The 19,873-nt window shown below is 40.3% G+C and overlaps 1 protein-coding gene across 11 annotated transcripts in view; it reads left to right on the forward strand.

Annotated features, from left to right (window-relative positions):
* Positions 1-19,873, forward strand: part of DOCK10 (dedicator of cytokinesis 10) — a 165,015-nt gene that overhangs the window by 93,661 nt on the left and 51,481 nt on the right. For all 11 annotated transcript variants that reach the window (XM_087739071.1, XM_087739063.1, XM_087739061.1 and 8 more), the window contains exons 10-18: positions 1,346-1,429; positions 2,541-2,696; positions 4,236-4,457; positions 5,198-5,320; positions 5,944-6,026; positions 13,128-13,250; positions 14,584-14,663; positions 18,116-18,303; positions 18,940-19,005. In XM_087739071.1, the coding sequence (XP_087595197.1) occupies positions 1,346-1,429; positions 2,541-2,696; positions 4,236-4,457; positions 5,198-5,320; positions 5,944-6,026; positions 13,128-13,250; positions 14,584-14,663; positions 18,116-18,303; positions 18,940-19,005 (1,125 nt within the window). The remainder of the gene's footprint in view (positions 1-1,345; positions 1,430-2,540; positions 2,697-4,235; positions 4,458-5,197; positions 5,321-5,943; positions 6,027-13,127; positions 13,251-14,583; positions 14,664-18,115; positions 18,304-18,939; positions 19,006-19,873) is intronic.

The raw sequence follows: 19,873 nt of genomic DNA on the forward strand, positions 1-19,873 counted from the left end.
TCTCTTCTGTGGATAGATACTTTCTAATGGTTTAGTTAATGCAGTTATCTCAAAGGTATCTTAAAGATATCTCAAAGACCACTTGTGGCCTGCAAGGCTAAAATAGATGGTCTGCATGTTGTGTGATGCTTGTATTGCCCTTTTTATGGTTGATTCCTGTTGCCCCCGCCTTGCTCTATAGGCCTGGCTGCAGCAGTGATCTGTGGCCTGTCCCTAGTCCATGGCAGGTAAATCTCCTGATCCCATCTTTACCTAAACCAGTACACCAGGGACACATCAGGACCTGCTTCTGCAAGTCAGCCCATGGGTGGGGCATGTTAGGAAGTGAACATAAAGCTCTTGGTCTTGCTTTGCTGCTTCTGCTTGTTATTTAATGTGTGCCAGCAATGTCATGCTATTACGAAAAGCACAAAACGTTGAATGAGACCTGAACAAGCGCATAGCCTGTACCATGCCAGCTAAGGTTTGTGCTCAGTCTTGGGCAACCAGGAAAGTTGTGGACTCCTTTAATAGTTCAGAGATTGAAAAATAAAGAAATTTAGGAGAAACAAAGTGCAAAGAAAGACTGAAGGAATTGAGCATGTTTAGACTGAGAAAAAAGGTTTCAAAGATATCATGAGGGATCTGTAAGGGGTAGGAAATGTGTAGGGCATGCTTCATATGTTGGATGAATGGGCTTAAATAGTGGGCAAAAAATTATCAAAGTTAGACATAAGGATAAGCTTTTAAAAGGCAGGGTGGGAAAGCACCAGGTGGCTTCAAGAAGTTGTTGAGTTGGTTTTATCAGAGCGCTTACTCTGAACTTAGGCATGTGTCTGTCAGCAATAAATGGGTGTGAATGATCCTGCCTTGTGGCAGAAGGATGGATGGGGAGAGGCCTCCCAGCCTTACCTTTGGGTGACACACTGCAGTCTGTGTGTCTGCCCACCTGTAAGGCTGAGCTGCACTTTCCTGCCCTCCTCCCTGTTCCCCCCCGACACAGGTGGGTTTCTGTGGGGCTGTTTTGTTTTTGTTTTTTTTTTCTCAACTTGGGAATCCCTAAAGTGATTTTAGTGCAGTGATCCATAGTTCTGACATTGTACACGATGAGTTCTTTAGTAACATATATGAACTAGAATTCCTTAATTGATCTATTTTGGTGTTCCTTAAAAGTATATCATGGCCCGAAAATCCCTGCTTCACAAGCATATAACCTTCAAAGAGTGCTTGAAGGTGCTTTGCGATAACTACTACAGAAATGAGAAGTGTTGTTACAAGTGAAACATTGATCATTCGTTTAGAAGTCTAACAACTCTATGGATTTCTGTTCTTGTGCAGAAAACTAATTTATTATCTGTCACCACAGTACATCACAGAAACAGAAGAAACAGTGAAAGCCTCTCGAAATACAGAGCGACTAAATCTTTTCTCTTTGGATCCTGATATAGCAGTAAGTGAATTTTTTTTTTTCAAGTTCTTAGAAGTTTTAAGATACAGGTGGTCTAAGTTAACTGGGTTAGCTAAGCCACCAGAGTGGATTTGAGTTCAGCAAGCAACTGGGTGGGTATACCCGAGACTTCAGCTTTGAAGGGTGACAGGAGCTATCTCTGGTCTGTAGAGATTTCTGTATAGACTCTCCCCATATCTGATCACAGAATGGTTGAGGATGGAAGTGACCTCTGGAGGTCATCTAGTCCAGTCTAGTTAAGCTTTGAATCATTAAAGCAAACTGAAAATACTACAGGAGCAGAACCTTCTCTTGGACTGGGAGTGTTACAGGAACAGTGTTTTTATTGTTATTTATGACACTGAAGTTGACCACAAAAACATGAATGGATATAAAAATCAGTGGGAAGGTACAGTTGGAGGTACAAAAGGCTATCTATGTGAAGAAAAGTTTAGCTGGAAATGTAGGAAGTGCAGGTTGCTTTTCTTTTTATCTTCAGCTTGCTTATCGTTTAGTGTCAGAGTTCATGATTCAAGGAATGTTGTTCCTTGCACTGAATGTACATTTGTTGGTGATTTAACTGAAAACTTTATTTTAGTGAAAAAGAAGACTTAAGTAAAATGGGGCTCAGTATATATTCAAACTTGAACCTGTTGTCAATCACTGTAGAACCATTATTAAAAATATTAAGCAAATTGAAATAGTGATGTGGTGTATAAGTAAGAGGAAAGGAGGGGAAAGGTCTGAAATCCTAAAATGTGGTGTTATAGTCTGAAAATATGAGGCTGTTTCATCTATATGAGGAAATTAAAAGCTAAAGTTTCAGAAGCAGTAAGTAAACAAGAAGAAAATCTGTTCTAAAGTTATAGGAAACCTAACTTGGGTCCCTAATTCTGCCTCTAACATTATATATGTCCTCAGGCAGTCTTTTTGCTTTGCTTCCTGATCTATAAATTAGGAATAACACTGATTTACTATAGTAATGTGAAGATATCACCAGTGACTTCTTGAGGTTTTCAGGTGCTTCAGTGATTATCAAGACCTTTAAAAAGCTTACTTAGTTTTGGAATGCCATGCTTTTCCCATGTATAACAAATCACCCAACTTATTTCAGTCATTGAATCCTCAGAAAAAGGAATTTCCAGGGGCAAACTCGGTGATCAAGCCATTTGAAGAAAAGCCTGCAAAGAGGATCCTGATAACTTGCAAATCCCTCAGTTTGAATCTCCAGGCCTGTGTTACTGAAAATGAAAATGATCCTTCAACCAATGTAAGCTTTACTTATTTCCCTGCAATTTTTCTCTTTTTTTTTTTTTTTTTCCTTCTTTTTTCTCTCTGTGCACTTGTTACTTTGGAAAGAGAAGGTAAAAGGAAAGCTGTATCACACATGCATACTGCATTCACTCCTCCTCTGCCCATCCCTTTGAATAAGGAAACTGATGAACTTTTCAGTAAACATTTTGAAGCTGATTTAGATTGCAGACTTTTAGCTACAGTTCAATGGGGAATTAAAAATGTTAAAATCCTTGAGGATTCTTAATAATTGGTATAAGAAGAACAAGTTTAAACTGCCAAGACCTATGTAGGGAGGCAACTGAATATCAGTTGCTGGTGAACTGGTTTTTTGTTTTTCAGAGAGAGACCAGGAACCAAGCAGGTTAAATTACAGAAGAGAAGGCAAAATATAAAGGACTGGATGCTTCATCTAGTGGAAAAGCCCAGCTAAAGACAGGACAAAACAGAAGATTTTGCTTATTCTTACTCTAAGAAAAAAGGTCAGGGAAATGCGAGATGTAGCTGTCAGTCCATAGCTTTTAGTTAGTTCTCCTCTGAAGCAGAAAGGTTTTGAGAAATTAGTGTCCTGGCAACTCAACTTTCATACATCACATATGAGGCATTGATTTCCGCCCCCCCCTCCCCCCCCCCCCCCCCCCATTTGAAGATGACCTCTACAGTGAGTGCATATTCAGCATGATGTAATCAATACTTTTTTTTGGCAGACTGGAATAACTGTTTAAATGAAGTCATGATAACTGTACCAAGGGCATGCAATAATTCACTACAGAGGCTGGAAAAGCAAAGAATATTGTACCTGCCATGTGTTGTTCCTTATCTCCAAAGTTTTAAGATTTTGATTTCTGGACAGCTCAGAAGGTGTTATTTTAACACCGATTTATTTCATCAGAATTACGGAGACTCCTGGGAGGTTACTTACAGTCATAGGACTTAATTCCCTGGTACTATGCGATAGAATAAATGGGTACTGTCAGAGCGGTTGGAATGCTCTTGGTTTCCTAGCAAAATGGAACGTGTGTTTCCCACAGAATAATACACCCACGCATTTGTGTTTGTACCAGTAAACATTTTTCATGTACTGAAATTTGTCATCTTTGTGCCACATTTCTGACAATCCCTGGAAAGCCCACCCTCACTCTTCTTTCTTTTATAATGACTCTGAATCTACATTTTAAAAATCCTGTAACAAGTTTCTCTGGGGGTCTGTTCATTTCCTCTAATAATTTTCTGTGACAAATACTTTTGGTTTTTATTCTGCGAGTTTCCAAGTTAGCTGCCAATTACTGTTCTGGCGCATTGTTAACAAACTACCTGTAAAAGCCCCTAAAATCACATGGTTGGAAACCAACTTTGGCAGGGGTGTGTGTTTATCTGTTTTTAATGACTCTCATAATTTGTAAATAATATTTGTTTGCTTTCTTTTTTTTTCTAGCTGCAGGAACCTATTAAAAGATAAGAGTTTACTGTCTTGCTCTCAGTTACCGCTATATTATGTTTCTGGTGTTTTCTCCAGGTAGAGCCTTTCTTCGTGAGCGTGGCACTGTATGATGTCAGGGATGGCCGGAAGATCTCTGCGGATTTTCATGTGGACTTGAACCACACGCTTGTTAGACAGATGATTTCAGGTTCCTCATTTTCATTAGAAAATGGCACTGTTGAAAATACAGACTCAAATGAAATGGAAGAACCACAGGTCAAGGGGTTCCCAGAAGAATGGCTGAAATACCCAAAACAGGTATTCCACATGTGACTTGCATGACTTAGTGACTTGTGTGACTTATTTTAGTTCAGTAGTAGTGTTCATTTTCATCAGAGAATTTATCTATACTACCAGTGGTTTCTGTTTTCAAGAATACTCTTTTTTTGTGTATCAGTGGTACTTGTATACAGTGCTTCATTTTTGAGCTCCCTGTATAGACCTTAAAACCATTTATAATCAAAACTTTGAAAAAAGTTAGTGTCTGTTATTTAGAGAAACCACCCATGTTTCCTGTGCTTCTTGGGTTCATTTGCTGACCTCTTCCAAACCAGCCAAACAAAATCACAACTCAAAGCAACATCCAGATGCTGCATTCATCTCAGAGTACTTCCACATCCTTGCTGTTGCTGTAAGCCTTACCCCAAAAGCCCATAGATTACCTTTTCTTCTCCCTGTCATTCCCCTGAAGTGTGACCGATTTAGGCCACTGCTTAACTGCTGTCCAAGAGGAACAGTTAGGTTAGGTGATGCTAACGTGCTCATACTGCTTCTTGACTTGAGTCAGTCTGTTTGCAAGGTGCTGCATGTGCACAAGCTTACTTCAGCGCTAGCACAAAGATTTTATTTTCCATCTGGCTGTATTGAATATGCAGCGATAATAATCCTCAAGAATCCTTTCTGAATTTGGTTTGTTACTGTTTCCATCAACAGAGCACTGTATTTCATTTCTCCAGTACTGATATACACTTTTTAACTGTTCTCTCTTTTATCCACAGGCTCTCTTCTCCATAAGTAATCCTCATTCTGAGATTGTATTAGTGGCAAAAATAGAAAAGGTGCTTACGGGAAACATTGCCAGCAGTGCTGAACCTTACATTAAGAATCCTGATTCTTTTAAGGTAAGGTAACAGGAACATCAGTTCCTTCTTGGTCAGCTTCAGCCTGTTGGAAGCTGAAGACGTTGCAAACTGTGCTCAAAAATCTCACCAGTGTGTGATTGCTGAACCAGGACAAGCTCACAGGAGGCCCACGTCAAAGTAAGCAAATGTCCAAGTTCCATTGACTGAATGAATGAAGTACCATTTGTCTGCAACATACGAATCCATTCATGTGCATTCCTATGCTAGTTACATCTTAGCAGAGTAAAACTCTCTTTCAGCAATCTTTTAGAAATTATGAGTTAGTGCACTTCATATACGAGCAAAGTTGGGGTAGGCACCTGTTTCTCTCTGAGAGCAGGCAGCATATCTGCATTGGGTATATTACAGAAAACTGGAATAATAACTGTAGCTAACAATTCTGACTGAAGGGATGGTGAAGGGGTTTAATTCGTCAGCAGCATCGTATTCATCTGTGATGACTTTGCTGCCCAGCCAGAACCTTCTGTTATGGGCAGTATCAGGCTAAATTATTTTAGGGACACTATAGCCTCTTCAGCAGAGGAGTACTTGGATGTACTCTGTTCTGCATTTCAGATATTATAATGATATTGATGAAATAATTCATGTTTTCTTTCTTGTAGTGTGCACAGAAAGTGTTAAAATCCAATAAACAGTTTTGCAGCAAGCTGGGGAAATACCGTATGCCATTTGCTTGGTCAGTGAGGTATGTATTAATTCTTTTTATAATTTTATAAGCATCTTATAGCTTATTCTGCTCTTGGACTTGTATCCTTTTATTCTTTTCCACTTTTTCTGCCTGAAGCTAAGCAAAGCTTTCTGCATGGTCCAGGACCCCAGAAGATCCTGCAGCTTTAGTATTTCATTGCCCTATTTTTCACACAGCTGAATGTTGGTTACTTTCTCATTAAATGTTACTGTGGTGGAATCTTTTCTTCAGGTATGTAGTGAAGTTGCCAGGGAGTAGCAAAGGTGGCTGACAGAGTAACAATTTATTATGAGCTCCACCAGTGATTTGATGCTAAAAATTACAAAAGAGATTTCAAAGTCACAGTTCTCACAAGAATTTCCTACAAAGATTGTTACGGTCTGAAAAAGAGTTGCCACCTAAAATACAGGTGCACAAGTTTGAAGCTCTGTTCTTGTTATGATGCCTGTCAGGTTTTCAAGGATTTGGAGGTTATGGTGCCCCTAAAACAGTGCCTTGGGAGTGATACTGAGGGATTATGCTTCAGGTACTCTTGCATTTTTAGTGGTTAGTAGGTGACAGAGAGCTGTTATTTTCTTGTTTGGCAGGTCAGTTGGGTTTTATTGCAGGTCAGTGCAGTAGCGGTAATGGATTTTTGTTCTTCCTCTCTCTCCTCCTGGGTAATTTCTTGCTGGTCTCACCCTCAAGATTGAGGCACCCCTGTGCCTCTTGATCCCCTTCTAACAGATTAACTCACAAAACCAGATATGGCTTTCTTCTCTTGTTCTCCCTTCAAGTTTCCATGTAATTCCTTTCTCTGTCCTCTGCGTTTTTTCATTGTCAGTCTTCTGTAATTTTGTCAGGTTACTGCTACCCTGGCATGAGAAAGACTCCTGACTGAGACGTCCCTGTGTGTCCCTGTGAGAGCCCTCCCTTCTTTCTGCCGTGCATAGAGCAGAGAATATGAAATTTTATATTCCCTATAAAAAGGAAAGCTGTCAATTGCCGAGTGAAAGCATTCCTTCTTCTCTGTGGCTTCTGTTCTGACCGTGGCAGGCCAGGTAGAGAGCTGCCTGAAGCTGCAGCGAGGAAGGAGGAGCACGTGCTAGGTGAAGAAGTCACATTGTGGCATTACCTGTGACCGTGAGGGATAGCTGTGTGGCTGCGTGCTTCTGGTGTGGAGGTACAGACCACCAGAAGTGCACAGTTTCCCCTGTCGTGTGTAAGGGAAAGCTTATGATTTTAGAATATGGTGCTTAGATGGCAAAGGAGAAAACACACAGTAAGGTATGGCTGTTTGAAGAGTTCATTTGTTTTTTATTGACATACATTTTTGTCAATATCCAGTAGGAACAGGACAAGTACTTGCATGCTCAAGAGAAAGGCAGATAATGTGTTCTGATCTGTCATCGCAATCTCAAGGATACTCATTAATATTTACTACTTATGTGTAGCCAAAGGACCATTCATCAGAGTTATATTGATGGGTGTCTCTTGGGTTGACAGAGGTACTTCTAGCATGTAATGGACTGTACAATGGCAAGAGGTGCAGGCTTGCCATCAGACTGACTTGAGGCTTTTTATTAACTCTGTCCTGCCCGCCTGTGTGGTCTGTGGCAGTACCATCAGTGATATGTCCTGCCACTCAGTCATTGCTGTAGCTATCTTTAGGTGGCATGATGATTTTAACTAGTTAAGGGTCTGGCTAGTCACTCATGCATGCGGAGCAGACTAAAACATTCTTCTGCATCTTCAGCAAATCTTATCTCAGTGTTTCTTGCCCCCAAAAAAATACAGAAAAGTTTTCTCCTTATTATGAAGGAAGTGCATTTCCCTTTCATAGGATTCTCCAAGTGGCAACCCCTAGTTGCCTCTTGGTGAGAGGGAGCAGGCAGAAGCAGGGTTCGGGCTGTGCTGTACTATGCTGGTATGGAGATGCTGGGCTGTGTATGTGCCGTGGCTGTACTGCTCAAGCCCGTTACGTAGTACTGTGCCTCGGCCCAGAATTGCAGCCACAGGTCTGTGTTTGCTCTGCCTAAGGGAAGTCTAACAGCCATGAATGAAGTTTTACTTCTGTCCCTGTAAGGTGCATAGCACCTTAAGTGCCTGTCAAGCTAGAGTGCTCTGAGAAAATGGTGCTTTTCAGATTATCCTCTCCTTTCAGTTCTCTGTTATTTCAGATATTTTATCATTAAAATACCAGTTGGCAACTCCTTGGTCATCTCAGACATAGTATTATAACTGCATAAATTTATTTTGTAATAACAGGCCACATTGATTTGGAGTAAGGAATAAAATCTTTATTAGATCAAGCTTGACTAATAAATAATGCTCCACCAGTTTTAAACCTGCATGTGAGTTTTTTGAGTTCTGGTAACATGGTGTGTGATAGCAGCAGCTTCCAGTCACCACAGCCATGTGAGCAGAAGCGTTTTCTATAGGTGGATTGCTCTACTTAACTACTCATCTAAGAAGAGTGCAGCAGTTGCTGCTGCTGCACCCAACAGTATGTATTGGGTAAATGAACAGAAATTTTCTTTCTGGAATTCCATGAAGAAGGGTTAATTGGCACAGGCTAGAATGTGGCAAAGGACATAAGGCAGGATGAGAGCAATAGAGCTCCATTTGAGAGGAGCTTGCTCGTGTGATGCTCGGTACAGTGGGTATGGGAATACCTGGGGGTCTGAACCTTCCTCAGTCTGTTTCATTGAGACTTTTTGACAATGGAAACCCTCAGCTCTAGTCCCATACTTTTTCAGTTTCAGAGATGGCAATGACTTGTTTCACTGGGTATTCTCTCTGAAATTACAGGCTCCTTTTTCAGTGTGCAGTCCACAGTCTTAGAAAATAAGTTCGAAAAGACCTCTGCATCATACTACGTTTTTGCTTTCCCTAGGACAGGATATATATAGGACAGGATATATATAGGCTATATATAGGGACAGGATATATATCCCAAATACAAATGGGAATATATGCTTGTGGTGTTAGCAAATGCACAGCGAGTTCAACGTTTTGCAGACTTATTGTGTGTGCATTACACAGATGGCCTGCAGATGGGCAGAGGACGTAGCTGGGGTTTGTGGACATCCCTCAGTTCCAGCAGGCAGTATTTTTGGATAGCATCCTAATTCGGTGCTTCACTGCCTGTACATTAAAAAGCTTTCCTCCCATCTGTAGGAGTAATTACAGAAAATATACTTGGGTGTGTTTATCATCTCTTAAACTTTTTCATTATAAATCATATTATGAGATAACATAGTTTTAAAATTGTTGACCAAATACACCAAGTGTATGAACTCGTTGGTATCAGTGATGTTGCGCAAGGAATTTATTTAGTTCATTGGGTCAAGTGCTGCGCTCATTTACATCTGTTTATGTATTAACATTACTCAGGACTCTCTTTGGTAAAAGCAAAGTATAATTTGGCCCTAGAAAATCTATTTCTATTTTCACAGCTTGAAAATAGAGGTTTCCACAGGAGGCTGTTGCACTACAGGGGAAAAAATGGTTTGGCTATGATAAATAGCAAAACCCTGGGTTTGGAAATGTGTTTTCCAGTTATTTCATTCTGGCATTAACCACACTCCTGGTTTTGTGTGGAAATTTTCCCCCTTAAAGCAGTTACAGATGGCCACAGTGCGATTTTTACGTATACATTCAGTGAGCCAAAATCTTGACAGTTGAGCATTGTACAAGTGACTGAAACTCTTAATTAGCTTGTGTGGCATCCAGTTTGTTAGCATCATTCAAAAGCATGACTCAGGGTTCCTCCCTGATTTCTTGCTGGCGTTGGTGGGATCTGGTGTCTGTATGCTCTCGCAGGTATAATTATGGTATGTGTTAGAATTACAGTGTGTCAAACCCATCTTCCATTCTCATATTCCTGCCAGAACTGCCAAAGTTTGCAAATATGTGCCTGAGCTACATATTGTAGATGTGGGGAAACTTCACTTGCAGAGATTAGTTTTTACACTCTGCTGTTCCTTCAAACCTTCTCCACCCTTGTAAACTTCACATTTTAGAGCCTAATATTTGAACCCTTCAACAGTTTGTGCAGCTGCTGGTTTGGTTCTCAGCTGGCATAGGTTGATGTAGCTGAAGGTAGTGGGGCTGCACTGAGTTACAGTAGCTGCAGATCTCACGCTGAATCTCTAACCCTGGAAGTGAGCAATTTTTCCACAAATCATAAGCCACTACTTCAAAAGTAGCTTTTTCGATGTTGAATTATGAACACTGTGTACATTTTCCATGCTTCAAGAATTGTTGTGATTGTGGTCCATCAGCTAACAATGTCAGAACAGTAGAATCATAGAAACACTTTAAATACCGAGATGATGTTTCAGTTTCTTTAGTGAAATCTGTTAATTTGTTTTCCCCTAAATTAACACCTTTAGAACCTCTTAGGATGTTAGTTCTGTGAATTTTTTCTTATTAAAATCTCTCTGGTAAATAAGTAACTGGCAGTAAGGAATCATTAATATATTAGACAAATATTGGACTCCTGGATTGTAGAAGTGTTTTATTAGGTTTCCTTTTCTTTCATGTGACAGTTGTCATTCTCAAATGCCTTCAGTATGTTCACCGTGACAAGGAGCACTCTTGCTCCACCTGCGCCCAGCAGCCTGAAAGGATCTGGCAAAACATGGGATTGTGGTTACCTAACTGCAGACATAATACACGTAATACTTGCTGCTCGGGCAATTCTTCAGCTTCAATGATCCAGGGGAATGGAGACACCAGTACAGTTTGACCAGCAGAAAGCCGTCTAACTCTGCTCTGAGTGCATAAAACATACCTGTTTTTAAGAAGGGTTATCTTGTTTTCAGTGGACATCTAAATTGCTCTTGTAGTGGCAAGAGCTTTACATAAATGGACTATTGTGTGTAAGCTGGAGGGATAAAAATACTTACCTGTTTTGTATTGCGGATACCTGGTTTCATGCCTTTAGTTTTGTCCTGGGTGTATTATTTAGGCTGGGATATGCTGCTGAACTGATGAGGAGCAGTTCTAGAGGTAGGGCATGTGACACCCAGGGAGCACTGATGCTGGGGAGGAGTGGTTGTAGGCAGGAGGACTCTGTAAAGCCCTTCTGACTCCAAACCAGAGTGGCCGGAGGGGAGGAGGTGACGATGCCGTGTCCCTGCATCTCCCAGGAGGCAGTGCTCAGTGCTCAGCACTACTGACCCGGAGTGAGCTACTTCCAGCACAGACCTGGTTTGTTTTTTTTTTTTTCCTTTTACACTATGGACATCCCTAACCCTGCCTTGCTAAGTGCCCCTACACCCTGCTGTGCTGAGCAGTGGTTTGCTTGGTGTCAGAGCCTGCACTGAAATTAGTTAATAAGCTCCAGCAGAGCCTGGGTTTGCTTAGGATCACGCTGCAGAGCCCAGTGGCACGGTGGAAATCACTCACTGAATGTTTTGGTCCTCTCTGTTAGTCTGGAGGAGGAAGCAGTGCTGTGTCCAAGAAATATCATAGTGTCACCAATACTGTAATAATTATTAAATCTTATCTTTTTTCTTTCTTTTTTTTTCCTCACAGCAGTTTAATAGGATTTGTAAAGTAAGTGGTGGCTGCCAGAAATTAGGTCTGGTTTCTCCTTAATAACTTAAGATTTTTGACATGGCGTGTTGGTGTGGACCTTACTTCCTCTAACTGCTGGAGGCAAAAAAACTGATAGAAGAGAGTTGATTATTCTCTACAGTTAGAAAGAAATGAAATAGTGGTGCTTCTCTCAGTTAATTAAGTTAAGACACGGTGCATTTATACTTATCCTTGGGATCCTCTTCCAAAGGTTTACTCCATTATTTTGCATCTGGCAACAATTTGTGCTGGCATCAATTCTTCTTCTCGCTGGCAGTGGAACAGAGAAGTAAATTAAGGAAGCAAGATTGGCCAAATGATTCACAGAACAGCACTTAGTGTCAAGACATTTCACTTTTGTTAAGCAATGTTTTTGCATACTACAGTTGAATCCAAGGTTCATTAATTTGGATAGCTGTTACATTATCCAGTCCAGCCAGCGTGTGTGACCCTTGGGGCTATACAAAGGGCACTGGAATGTCTTAATTAAGTCCTACAAGTGTCAATGAGCAGGAATGGAAATATCTGGGAATGTTTTCCTGTGTGCACAACAGCTGATACTTGTTGTTCCCAGTTATAGATGGATATCCTTTTTTTCCATTTCATTTGGCACTTTGTAGCTGGTTCACCAAAAATTTAGTCGATGCTCCGCAAACTTGTTTTGTGAAGGAAAAGTAAGCCCCAGTGAGTTGGTATCATGCTCCTGGAGGACACAGAACAGATTTAATGCGTAGGAAGATTCAGTAGTGGTCTCTAACCTAGTTTCACAAAAGCATATGTTTCTTTACGTGATGAGAGTAGTGGTTGGGATTTGACATCTTGCTATGATTTCTGTTACTTAAAATTATCATGATTTTCATTGGATAATAACTTCTTGGGTAAAACTACCTATTGATGTAATGAACTCTTCAAAATGATTCCTTGAAATGAGTCAGTCTCTGTTGAAGTGAGGAGTCATGTCCTTGATGTGTGAGCAAGATGATGAAGTCCCATCGGGCTCAGGGGTGGCTTCTCTGGGGCTGCCCCAAGAGCTTGCCGAGAGCCTGGAGAAGGCAGCCTTGCAGCCAGGGCGATGGAGGGGCGGGTGGGAGCAGAGAGAGTGCTCCGGTGAGGTGCTGTACACTTCCAGCTTTCTCAAGTGAGACTTAGCTACAGAAGAGGGGTAAAAACAGTGGATGCTGAACTAGATGGTGATCTCTTCTAGCATTAAACCCCAGCAACTCCAAACTGTGAGCAGTCACACTGCACCTGAGGTCAGCAGGGACTGTCTGCATCATGTAAGATTAAACAAGGTCTTAAGTCTTTGCAGGACTGGGACTGCACATGCAACTAAACGGAAATTGCCTATGCTCCTGCAAATGCACAGCTCAGAAGAGCTTTCTTGTGTGAAGCTCTGCAGGGCTCCAAAGCTCTGAATTTGTGTAAGAATTCATATCATAAACTTGTTAAAAGATTACATGACAATTTCAAATGTTCATATATATATATATATGTGTGAGTGTTTCTAAACATGTCGTTTTTCTTTCTTTATAGACCAGTGTTTAAAGATAATCAGGGAAATGTTGACAGAGACTCGCGATTCTCACCTTTATTCAGGCAAGAAAGTAATAAGATATCCATGGAAGATTTGATTAAACTAATAGCAGAATACAGAAGGTAAGGAACAGTTTTTAATTTGGTTTGAAAAGGAGTAAAGGCTTTATAAAGCTGTGCAGAATAATTTTCACTGCTTTTTTTCTTCATTTAACACAGTGTGCCAGAGTGGACATATTAAATTAGTGTTTTTCACATTAGCCTGTTACCTGCCAAAGAGTGCTTTAGGTTGGACTTTCCAGGAAAACTGAAATGTCATTTGGCACATTAATAAATGTTATTATAACCTAAAGATAGCAATTTCTTAAATTAGCTTCCATCAGGGGCGATGCAGGTGAAGTAACCAACAAGAGAACATTATCTCAGGGAAAAAAAAGAAGGGGGGTAGGGGAAGAGAGAGAAAAATGAAAAAGCATTCTTTAATGGCTTCTCCACTCCTTGCTTTTGTTTGTTTGAGTCTCCATGACAAACTGCAGAGTGCACATTGGAAGGAAAAAACTTCTCCAAATGTTTGACAGTGTGTAAATTAGTGAGTAGCCGTTTGGCTGGATAGTCTTCCACACAGGTGTAAATCAGGTTAATTCTAGAGCAGAGTCTTTGTTTACACTGGATAAGTGACATGAGAATTGAACCAGGAATTTCTTCCTGTCCCTTCTACTCTACATGTGCCTAGAAATGAATTAATCTAATTAACTTCTCCTGTTCCATGTATATAAAATCAGATCATAGAAAGATTGAATGTCAGCTGCAGGGATTGGATTGGGCCTTTAATCTCTTCTGTTATCTTACTGTTACTGGTCAGGAAACTTTACTGAAATTCTTACTACTTTATATTAGAGTCGCCACTGCTGGGTTTGTCTGTCTAAAGCATCTCCTAGATAAAAGGAATTTAGCATCACAGTTTTGGCACTTCTCAAATGGCTTGGGCACAAGGATTATGTCTTGGTCCCTTTTCAGCATGGCACTTATACAAGCCGTGGTGCTGTGAACTCCTCTGGTCTCAGTGGTCATTGAATTCCTTTTAGAGAACATTTGATTCAGATTTTAAAAAGAAAAGGTGGGTAAGTTAATTCTAATAAGCTTTGGTTCATCAATTTCTTCCTCTTCCACAAAATATGCTATAATATTGCTTGCAAAGAGAAGACAGGAATGAGGCCAAGAAAGAAAAAAAAAACCACCAAAACCCAACAACAAAACAAAACAAAACACTTTCTTTCCTTCTTTCCTGCTGTTGCATTTGATTTCAGTTTAATAGCCAATAGGTGTATGTTAGATGTGTTTAATATATATTTATATGTTAAATCAGGGTCTGTTTTTCATGTGAGATTAATTCCTATGATGGGTCTCATCTCCTTTGTTCTAATTTTCTAAAATCTTTTCATTTCTGTCATTGCAGAGCAGAGAAGATTAGCAAAATACAGACTATACCTGGCTGTTTGGAGATTGCAGTTGATTGTGTTCCTTTGGAACATCCAAGTATGATTCCACTTTATAATTAATTATTATAATTAAATAGGACGTTGTCATAGGCTTTCCAGCCATAATTGCTGCCTTGAGACAATTCTGGTAGAATTGTCTGTTGTTGTATAGAAAAATGTCTGCAGGGGAGCGTTCTTGATTTGTTTTCATTTAATTGCACCATTCTTTGTTTTGTCTTGTACTTGGGCAGATATACCCCAGCAATACAGAACACAACAAGCTGAATCCACATGTGATGAAAGTCCAAGGACCACTTTTTGGTCTCTAAGGGATTAGGCCAAAGAGCCAAGTGGACTTCAGTAGCTTGAGGTTAATAGCCTTGCACTGTTGATGGGCTGCGATGCTCATATCCCCTGTGAATTAGCACATATGGGACATGCAGCAGGTTTCAAAAATGCAGAGTAGATGGAGGACTTCATTTAGAGGCCACTCTGGCATCAGTGCAGCAACTGCTAAGGTAGATGCTTCTAACTGGATCCTTTTGTCTCTTTTTAAATTTTCTGTTTCAAGGGCCACATTTCTGTTGCAAAAAACTCAAGACCATTGAATTCCTCTGAAGTCTATCACCACACATTTTATACTCTCTTCATATGGTATTAGATAAAAAAAAGTTTCACTGACATTTCAAAAGCAATTTTTATTTTCGAAATTAAAAGAAGCTGGTAGCTCAAGGGTAGGAAAAATGGTCCAAAGCAGCTTGGGCCTTGTACTGTTACCTGATTCGGTGTGCACTGTGGCCAAGTGAAACTCTGGCTTTAAAGGGTATGTGCTAGTAAAGTGCCCAGTTCCTGTGGAAAGTCAATGAAAATTCCCTCACTCTAAAGAGTAACTGCTTAAACATTGCTTTGGTATGGGGAAAATTTGTCTTACTCTGAATAAGGCTGTAAAATAATTTAAAAACTGTACCAGAAAAATTCCATGCTGTAGGATTCATTAAAATCTCCATGAAAACTCTTCTCGACTTCAGCCAGCTCTGAAGGAAGCCTTCTAATAGCAGTAACCAGTTCTGTTGTAACACCTTCTTCCCACCCAAAATAAGTCGTGCTAGGCTAGTGCTAAAATCCTTCATGGCCAAGAAAAGCCACTGAAAAGGAAGTTGGCCAAAGATCTTGTCAACAATTTGCCGGTACGGTTGTATCTCTAGGGACTGACACTACCCTGCTTCACATTGGCATCAGTTTGCATTAGACAACAGAAGTAGATCTTTGTTTTTACAAGACTTTATTTACTATAGCTACAACAAGAACTGGAGCCAGTAGTATATCAGGGGATGTTGTCTGACAGTGTTTAACCTGAAACAAAACTTCAGCCTTTTCCGCTGCATGCGGGGGAAGCCGAACTCACATAGCTCTAGCAAAGGGGAAGAGAGAAAAAGCTTCCTGAAGCTCCCACCTGTGCTGCATGGTCCCTGCTTGTTGTCCTTTGCGCTGGAAGGTCGGGGCCCTGAAGCTGGCAATAGGGCAGCAGGTACTGTTGCTGCTCCATCCCCTGCTTTCCCCCCTAAAATACCCATTAAAACCCTGAACTGGGAGGCTCCATTCTTGTGGAGGGCGGTCACGGAGAGTAGCTTGTAGCCGAGAGCCATGCGGCAGGCAGCCGACTGGGCTGTTGCCTCTGCGTGCATGTCTGTGCAATGGAAGTGAGGCACAGAGAGACCAGACCTTCACAACTGGCTGAGGGCACCTTCGTTTTCCAGCTGGCTTTTTCCTGTTATTACTGCCTCTTCTCACGCTCTACAGGCTATCGCTGCTCTCCTATCTGAGCTATTGGTATTTAAAAACTTCATTTATTACTTACTCCTCTTTTTGTGTTCAGTTCAATGCTATTTCTATTTCCCCGTGGATTTTCTGCGGGCTACTGGAAGTGCAGGTGTGCAGAGGGCACAGAAAGACTTCTGCAGAGAGGCCTTAGCACTGCATTCTAATCCTTGGGTTGGTCCCCAGATTTCTCTAATGAAAAATAAGGTTAATGATGTTAAAAAATGGACACAATCAGAATGTTTATAAATCAAGTTTGAGGGGCAGCTGGCCGAATTATAGGACATAACACATCCTCTATTTTAAGATGGGTTGCCTGAGATTTGCCCAAACAGAAAGCTGCCTATCTTAGCTTTGTAGGCCGAGGGCAGTGAGCAGTGTCTCCCAAGTACTGGGACTGTTAGTAGCGGAAGAGCAAACCTTTAAAAGTTTGTATGTGACCCTGAGTATCTTCACTGACCAACAGAGGGATTTGCATGATCATCTACAGGGAGATATTGCTGGTGCTGGGGAGAATAAACCTTCTCAAGGCTTCTCTGCAGCAGGCGGTGGTCACTTCTGGCTGACAATTGCAAGTGATTTAATTTAGCTGTTCCCTTTCAATGCCGCTAATTTTGATTGGGAAGGACAAAAGTTTTCATATATGGATCTTTCCAGCTTAATTCAGGAGCTATGTCTGTTGACTGGGTGCACAAGTCAATCAGACACATTCATATTTTGGTGGGGAGCAGGCTGGGAAGAACGTTTGCAGTGTCTATTTGAAAGAAAGCAACGAGAAACCACCCTGCTACAGCTGGCATAGAGCCACTTCTCCCCCACCTGCTCAGGCCGCAGAGGACCTGCCCTATCCTGAAAGTGGCAGTTTCCTCTTGTGCTAGTTTAGAAGGAAGATAAATCAGGCATAGTGTATACAAGGGATCACCAGCTTCTTTCGGCTTCCTCAGCACAAATTGGTAGGCTTTTCCTGTGAGTTATTCTAGGGTTTGAAAAATGAACTTGTAGGCAGGACCTTCAAATTGCTTTTCCCAGCAATAGCTCAGGACATCCCTAAGTTGGTGACGCTTCTCAGCTGCTTTTGTGCAAACAGCCCTTGAGTTCTCCACGCTGAAGTTAAATATCTCACTGATTTAATGGCACGGGCAGACAGAGTATACTCTGTCTGTTTTCAATCTCTCCTTGGCTGGGTGACAGAGTGCTTATTTTCATCTTGTGTTTCTTGATCTGATTTCAGTTATCCCAATTGCATCATATGTTTAATCTAGTTCTGCACTACGTGTTTCTTCATCTCGTTTACTATGTTATTAGATAATAGAAAAACTTAACTGAGATATTGAGCTGTAAAATTAATTAGAAACAGCATCACTTCGGTATACTGTTGAAACTGTCCATATACCAATGGTGCTGTTATGCCATCAAATGCCATCAAATATAGTGTGTGTCAGAAGAGGTTTTCAGTGCTGTACTGTTTAATTTCAGTGAGTTAAACCATTTAAGGATCATATATTGTAATTGTTCTGAGGTAACGTGGATGCAATTTAAGGCAGGATTTGACCTGTTGCATCTCAGCATGACTTATTCTTTTCAAGTTAAGGCAGGATTTTACTTGTTCCATCTCAATATTACTTACTCTTAGTAGTAAGACTGTAAGAACAAACATAATATGTGATGGTTTTCTTTTCTGTTCTTTTGAAGACTGTGTAACTTCGTCTTTTATTCCGATCAAGCCATTTAATGACATAAAGGAGCATCAACCTACAGTGGAAGTTGAGGAGTTTGTACAGGAATCAACAAAATATTCTCGCCCTTACAGAGTATACAAGAACCAAATATACATATATCCAAAACACCTCAAGTATGATAGCCAAAAATACTTCAACAAGGTACAGTATGTGACTAATTCAGGCCAACATTGGGTAGTAGTGTACTGCATGAGCTGTCATTGAAATGAAGGAGTACTCGTCATAAAGGAGAGGAAAAGCGTGATGAGAGTCACTGACTTGGCTTCTAATCTTTTTCAATTTTTGCAATCATAAAACATCGGTACAATTTTAATGAAATGAATCTGTGGATTAATTTTAAGTTGTATCAGTGATTCAAAGAGAGATAATGTGGCAATAGCTTTTTCACAATTTTCAGAAGGGCTGTATTTTAATGAAATTGTGTGCAGATAAAATTAATCTGGATAATATTTGTAGTTCTTAAATGAAACTTGAGTACTACTTGCGTTTTCACGGTGATTGAAAATTAATTAAGGACAAGACACAGGGAAGTGATGGTCACTTTATAATCTACTTCTACACAGTCAGTTTGAGGCTTGGCTTACATTTTGCCAGTTCATCTTGGAAATATTATTTCTAGTGTTACCACTGTGACTTAAAGGCATTTTAAATGTTGTTACACCATCTGCTTGTTTCTTCTAGATTTTGAAAATGTTTATTTCAGCCCTTATAGTTTGCCTTTGTTTTTATGGGTACTCCATTTCTGATCTAAGCTTTAATACCTTCCTGTCTTTTCAGGCACGGAATATAACAGTGTGCATTGAATTTAAAAGCTCTGATGAAGAAGGAGCGAAGCCACTGAAGGTGAGACACAACAGAAGTATATTCAGAGAACATAGTTTCTGAGGACATTATTTATAAAACCCAGGAATCGGGGCTATACTAACCCAGAACAATTAAAGAGTGAATGTTGTTATGCATCCTTCTATATTTGCACTGTGGTTCTGTTTGATCCCAGCTGGTCATGATGTTTCCAGCTCACAGTGCCATTTTGCAGTGCCGGCTTTCTGACTGGTGGATGGGAAAGATGACAATATAAGAAAACGTAACCATTTTTTATAGTGCAATTCACTTATTCTAAAATTTACCATTTACCCTACATTTCTCACTGAGCTCAGGACACTTGATTGAAAAGAGCGATGCACAGAATTAGAAGAACCTTAGACTTAATTCTTAACTTTGCTATTGACCAAGGGCTATTGCATAGCATCGTTGTACTGTAGTTTTACCACGGGTGAATGAAGTTGCCATCACTCAATAATCAAGAGCCTCCAGACTGGACTCTGCCAGCAAGGAGATTGTTAACTTGTGTAACTTTTGTAACATTGAAGAGTCAGTAAAGGCATTGTATTGTGTCTTGAACTGCATAACAGTGAAATAGCTTTTGTAAAGATTTTGCAGAAAACTCTGAAATTGATAACAGCAAGGAAGAAGTCTAAGGACTCTGCATTGCTTAGTAGAGTGCAGGGTAGTTTTCACAGAATCAATGGACTTTTACTGGAAGTGTGTATAAAAAAATTGCAGGTTTGAGCACTTAAAATATTTCTTTTAATATTTGATCAAAGTAATTATCAATCTTTCATCATATTGTTTTCAATGTACGTGCATATTAGATTTATTAATTCTAGTATCATCAGCAGAATTTCACAATATAATTAAAGCATGTTACTTT

Source organism: Nipponia nippon, unplaced genomic scaffold (assembly GCF_047370975.1).
Source record: "Nipponia nippon isolate SJK-2023a ecotype South Korea unplaced genomic scaffold, ASM4737097v1 scaffold_7, whole genome shotgun sequence".
Classification (NCBI taxonomy): Eukaryota; Metazoa; Chordata; class Aves; order Pelecaniformes; family Threskiornithidae; genus Nipponia; species Nipponia nippon.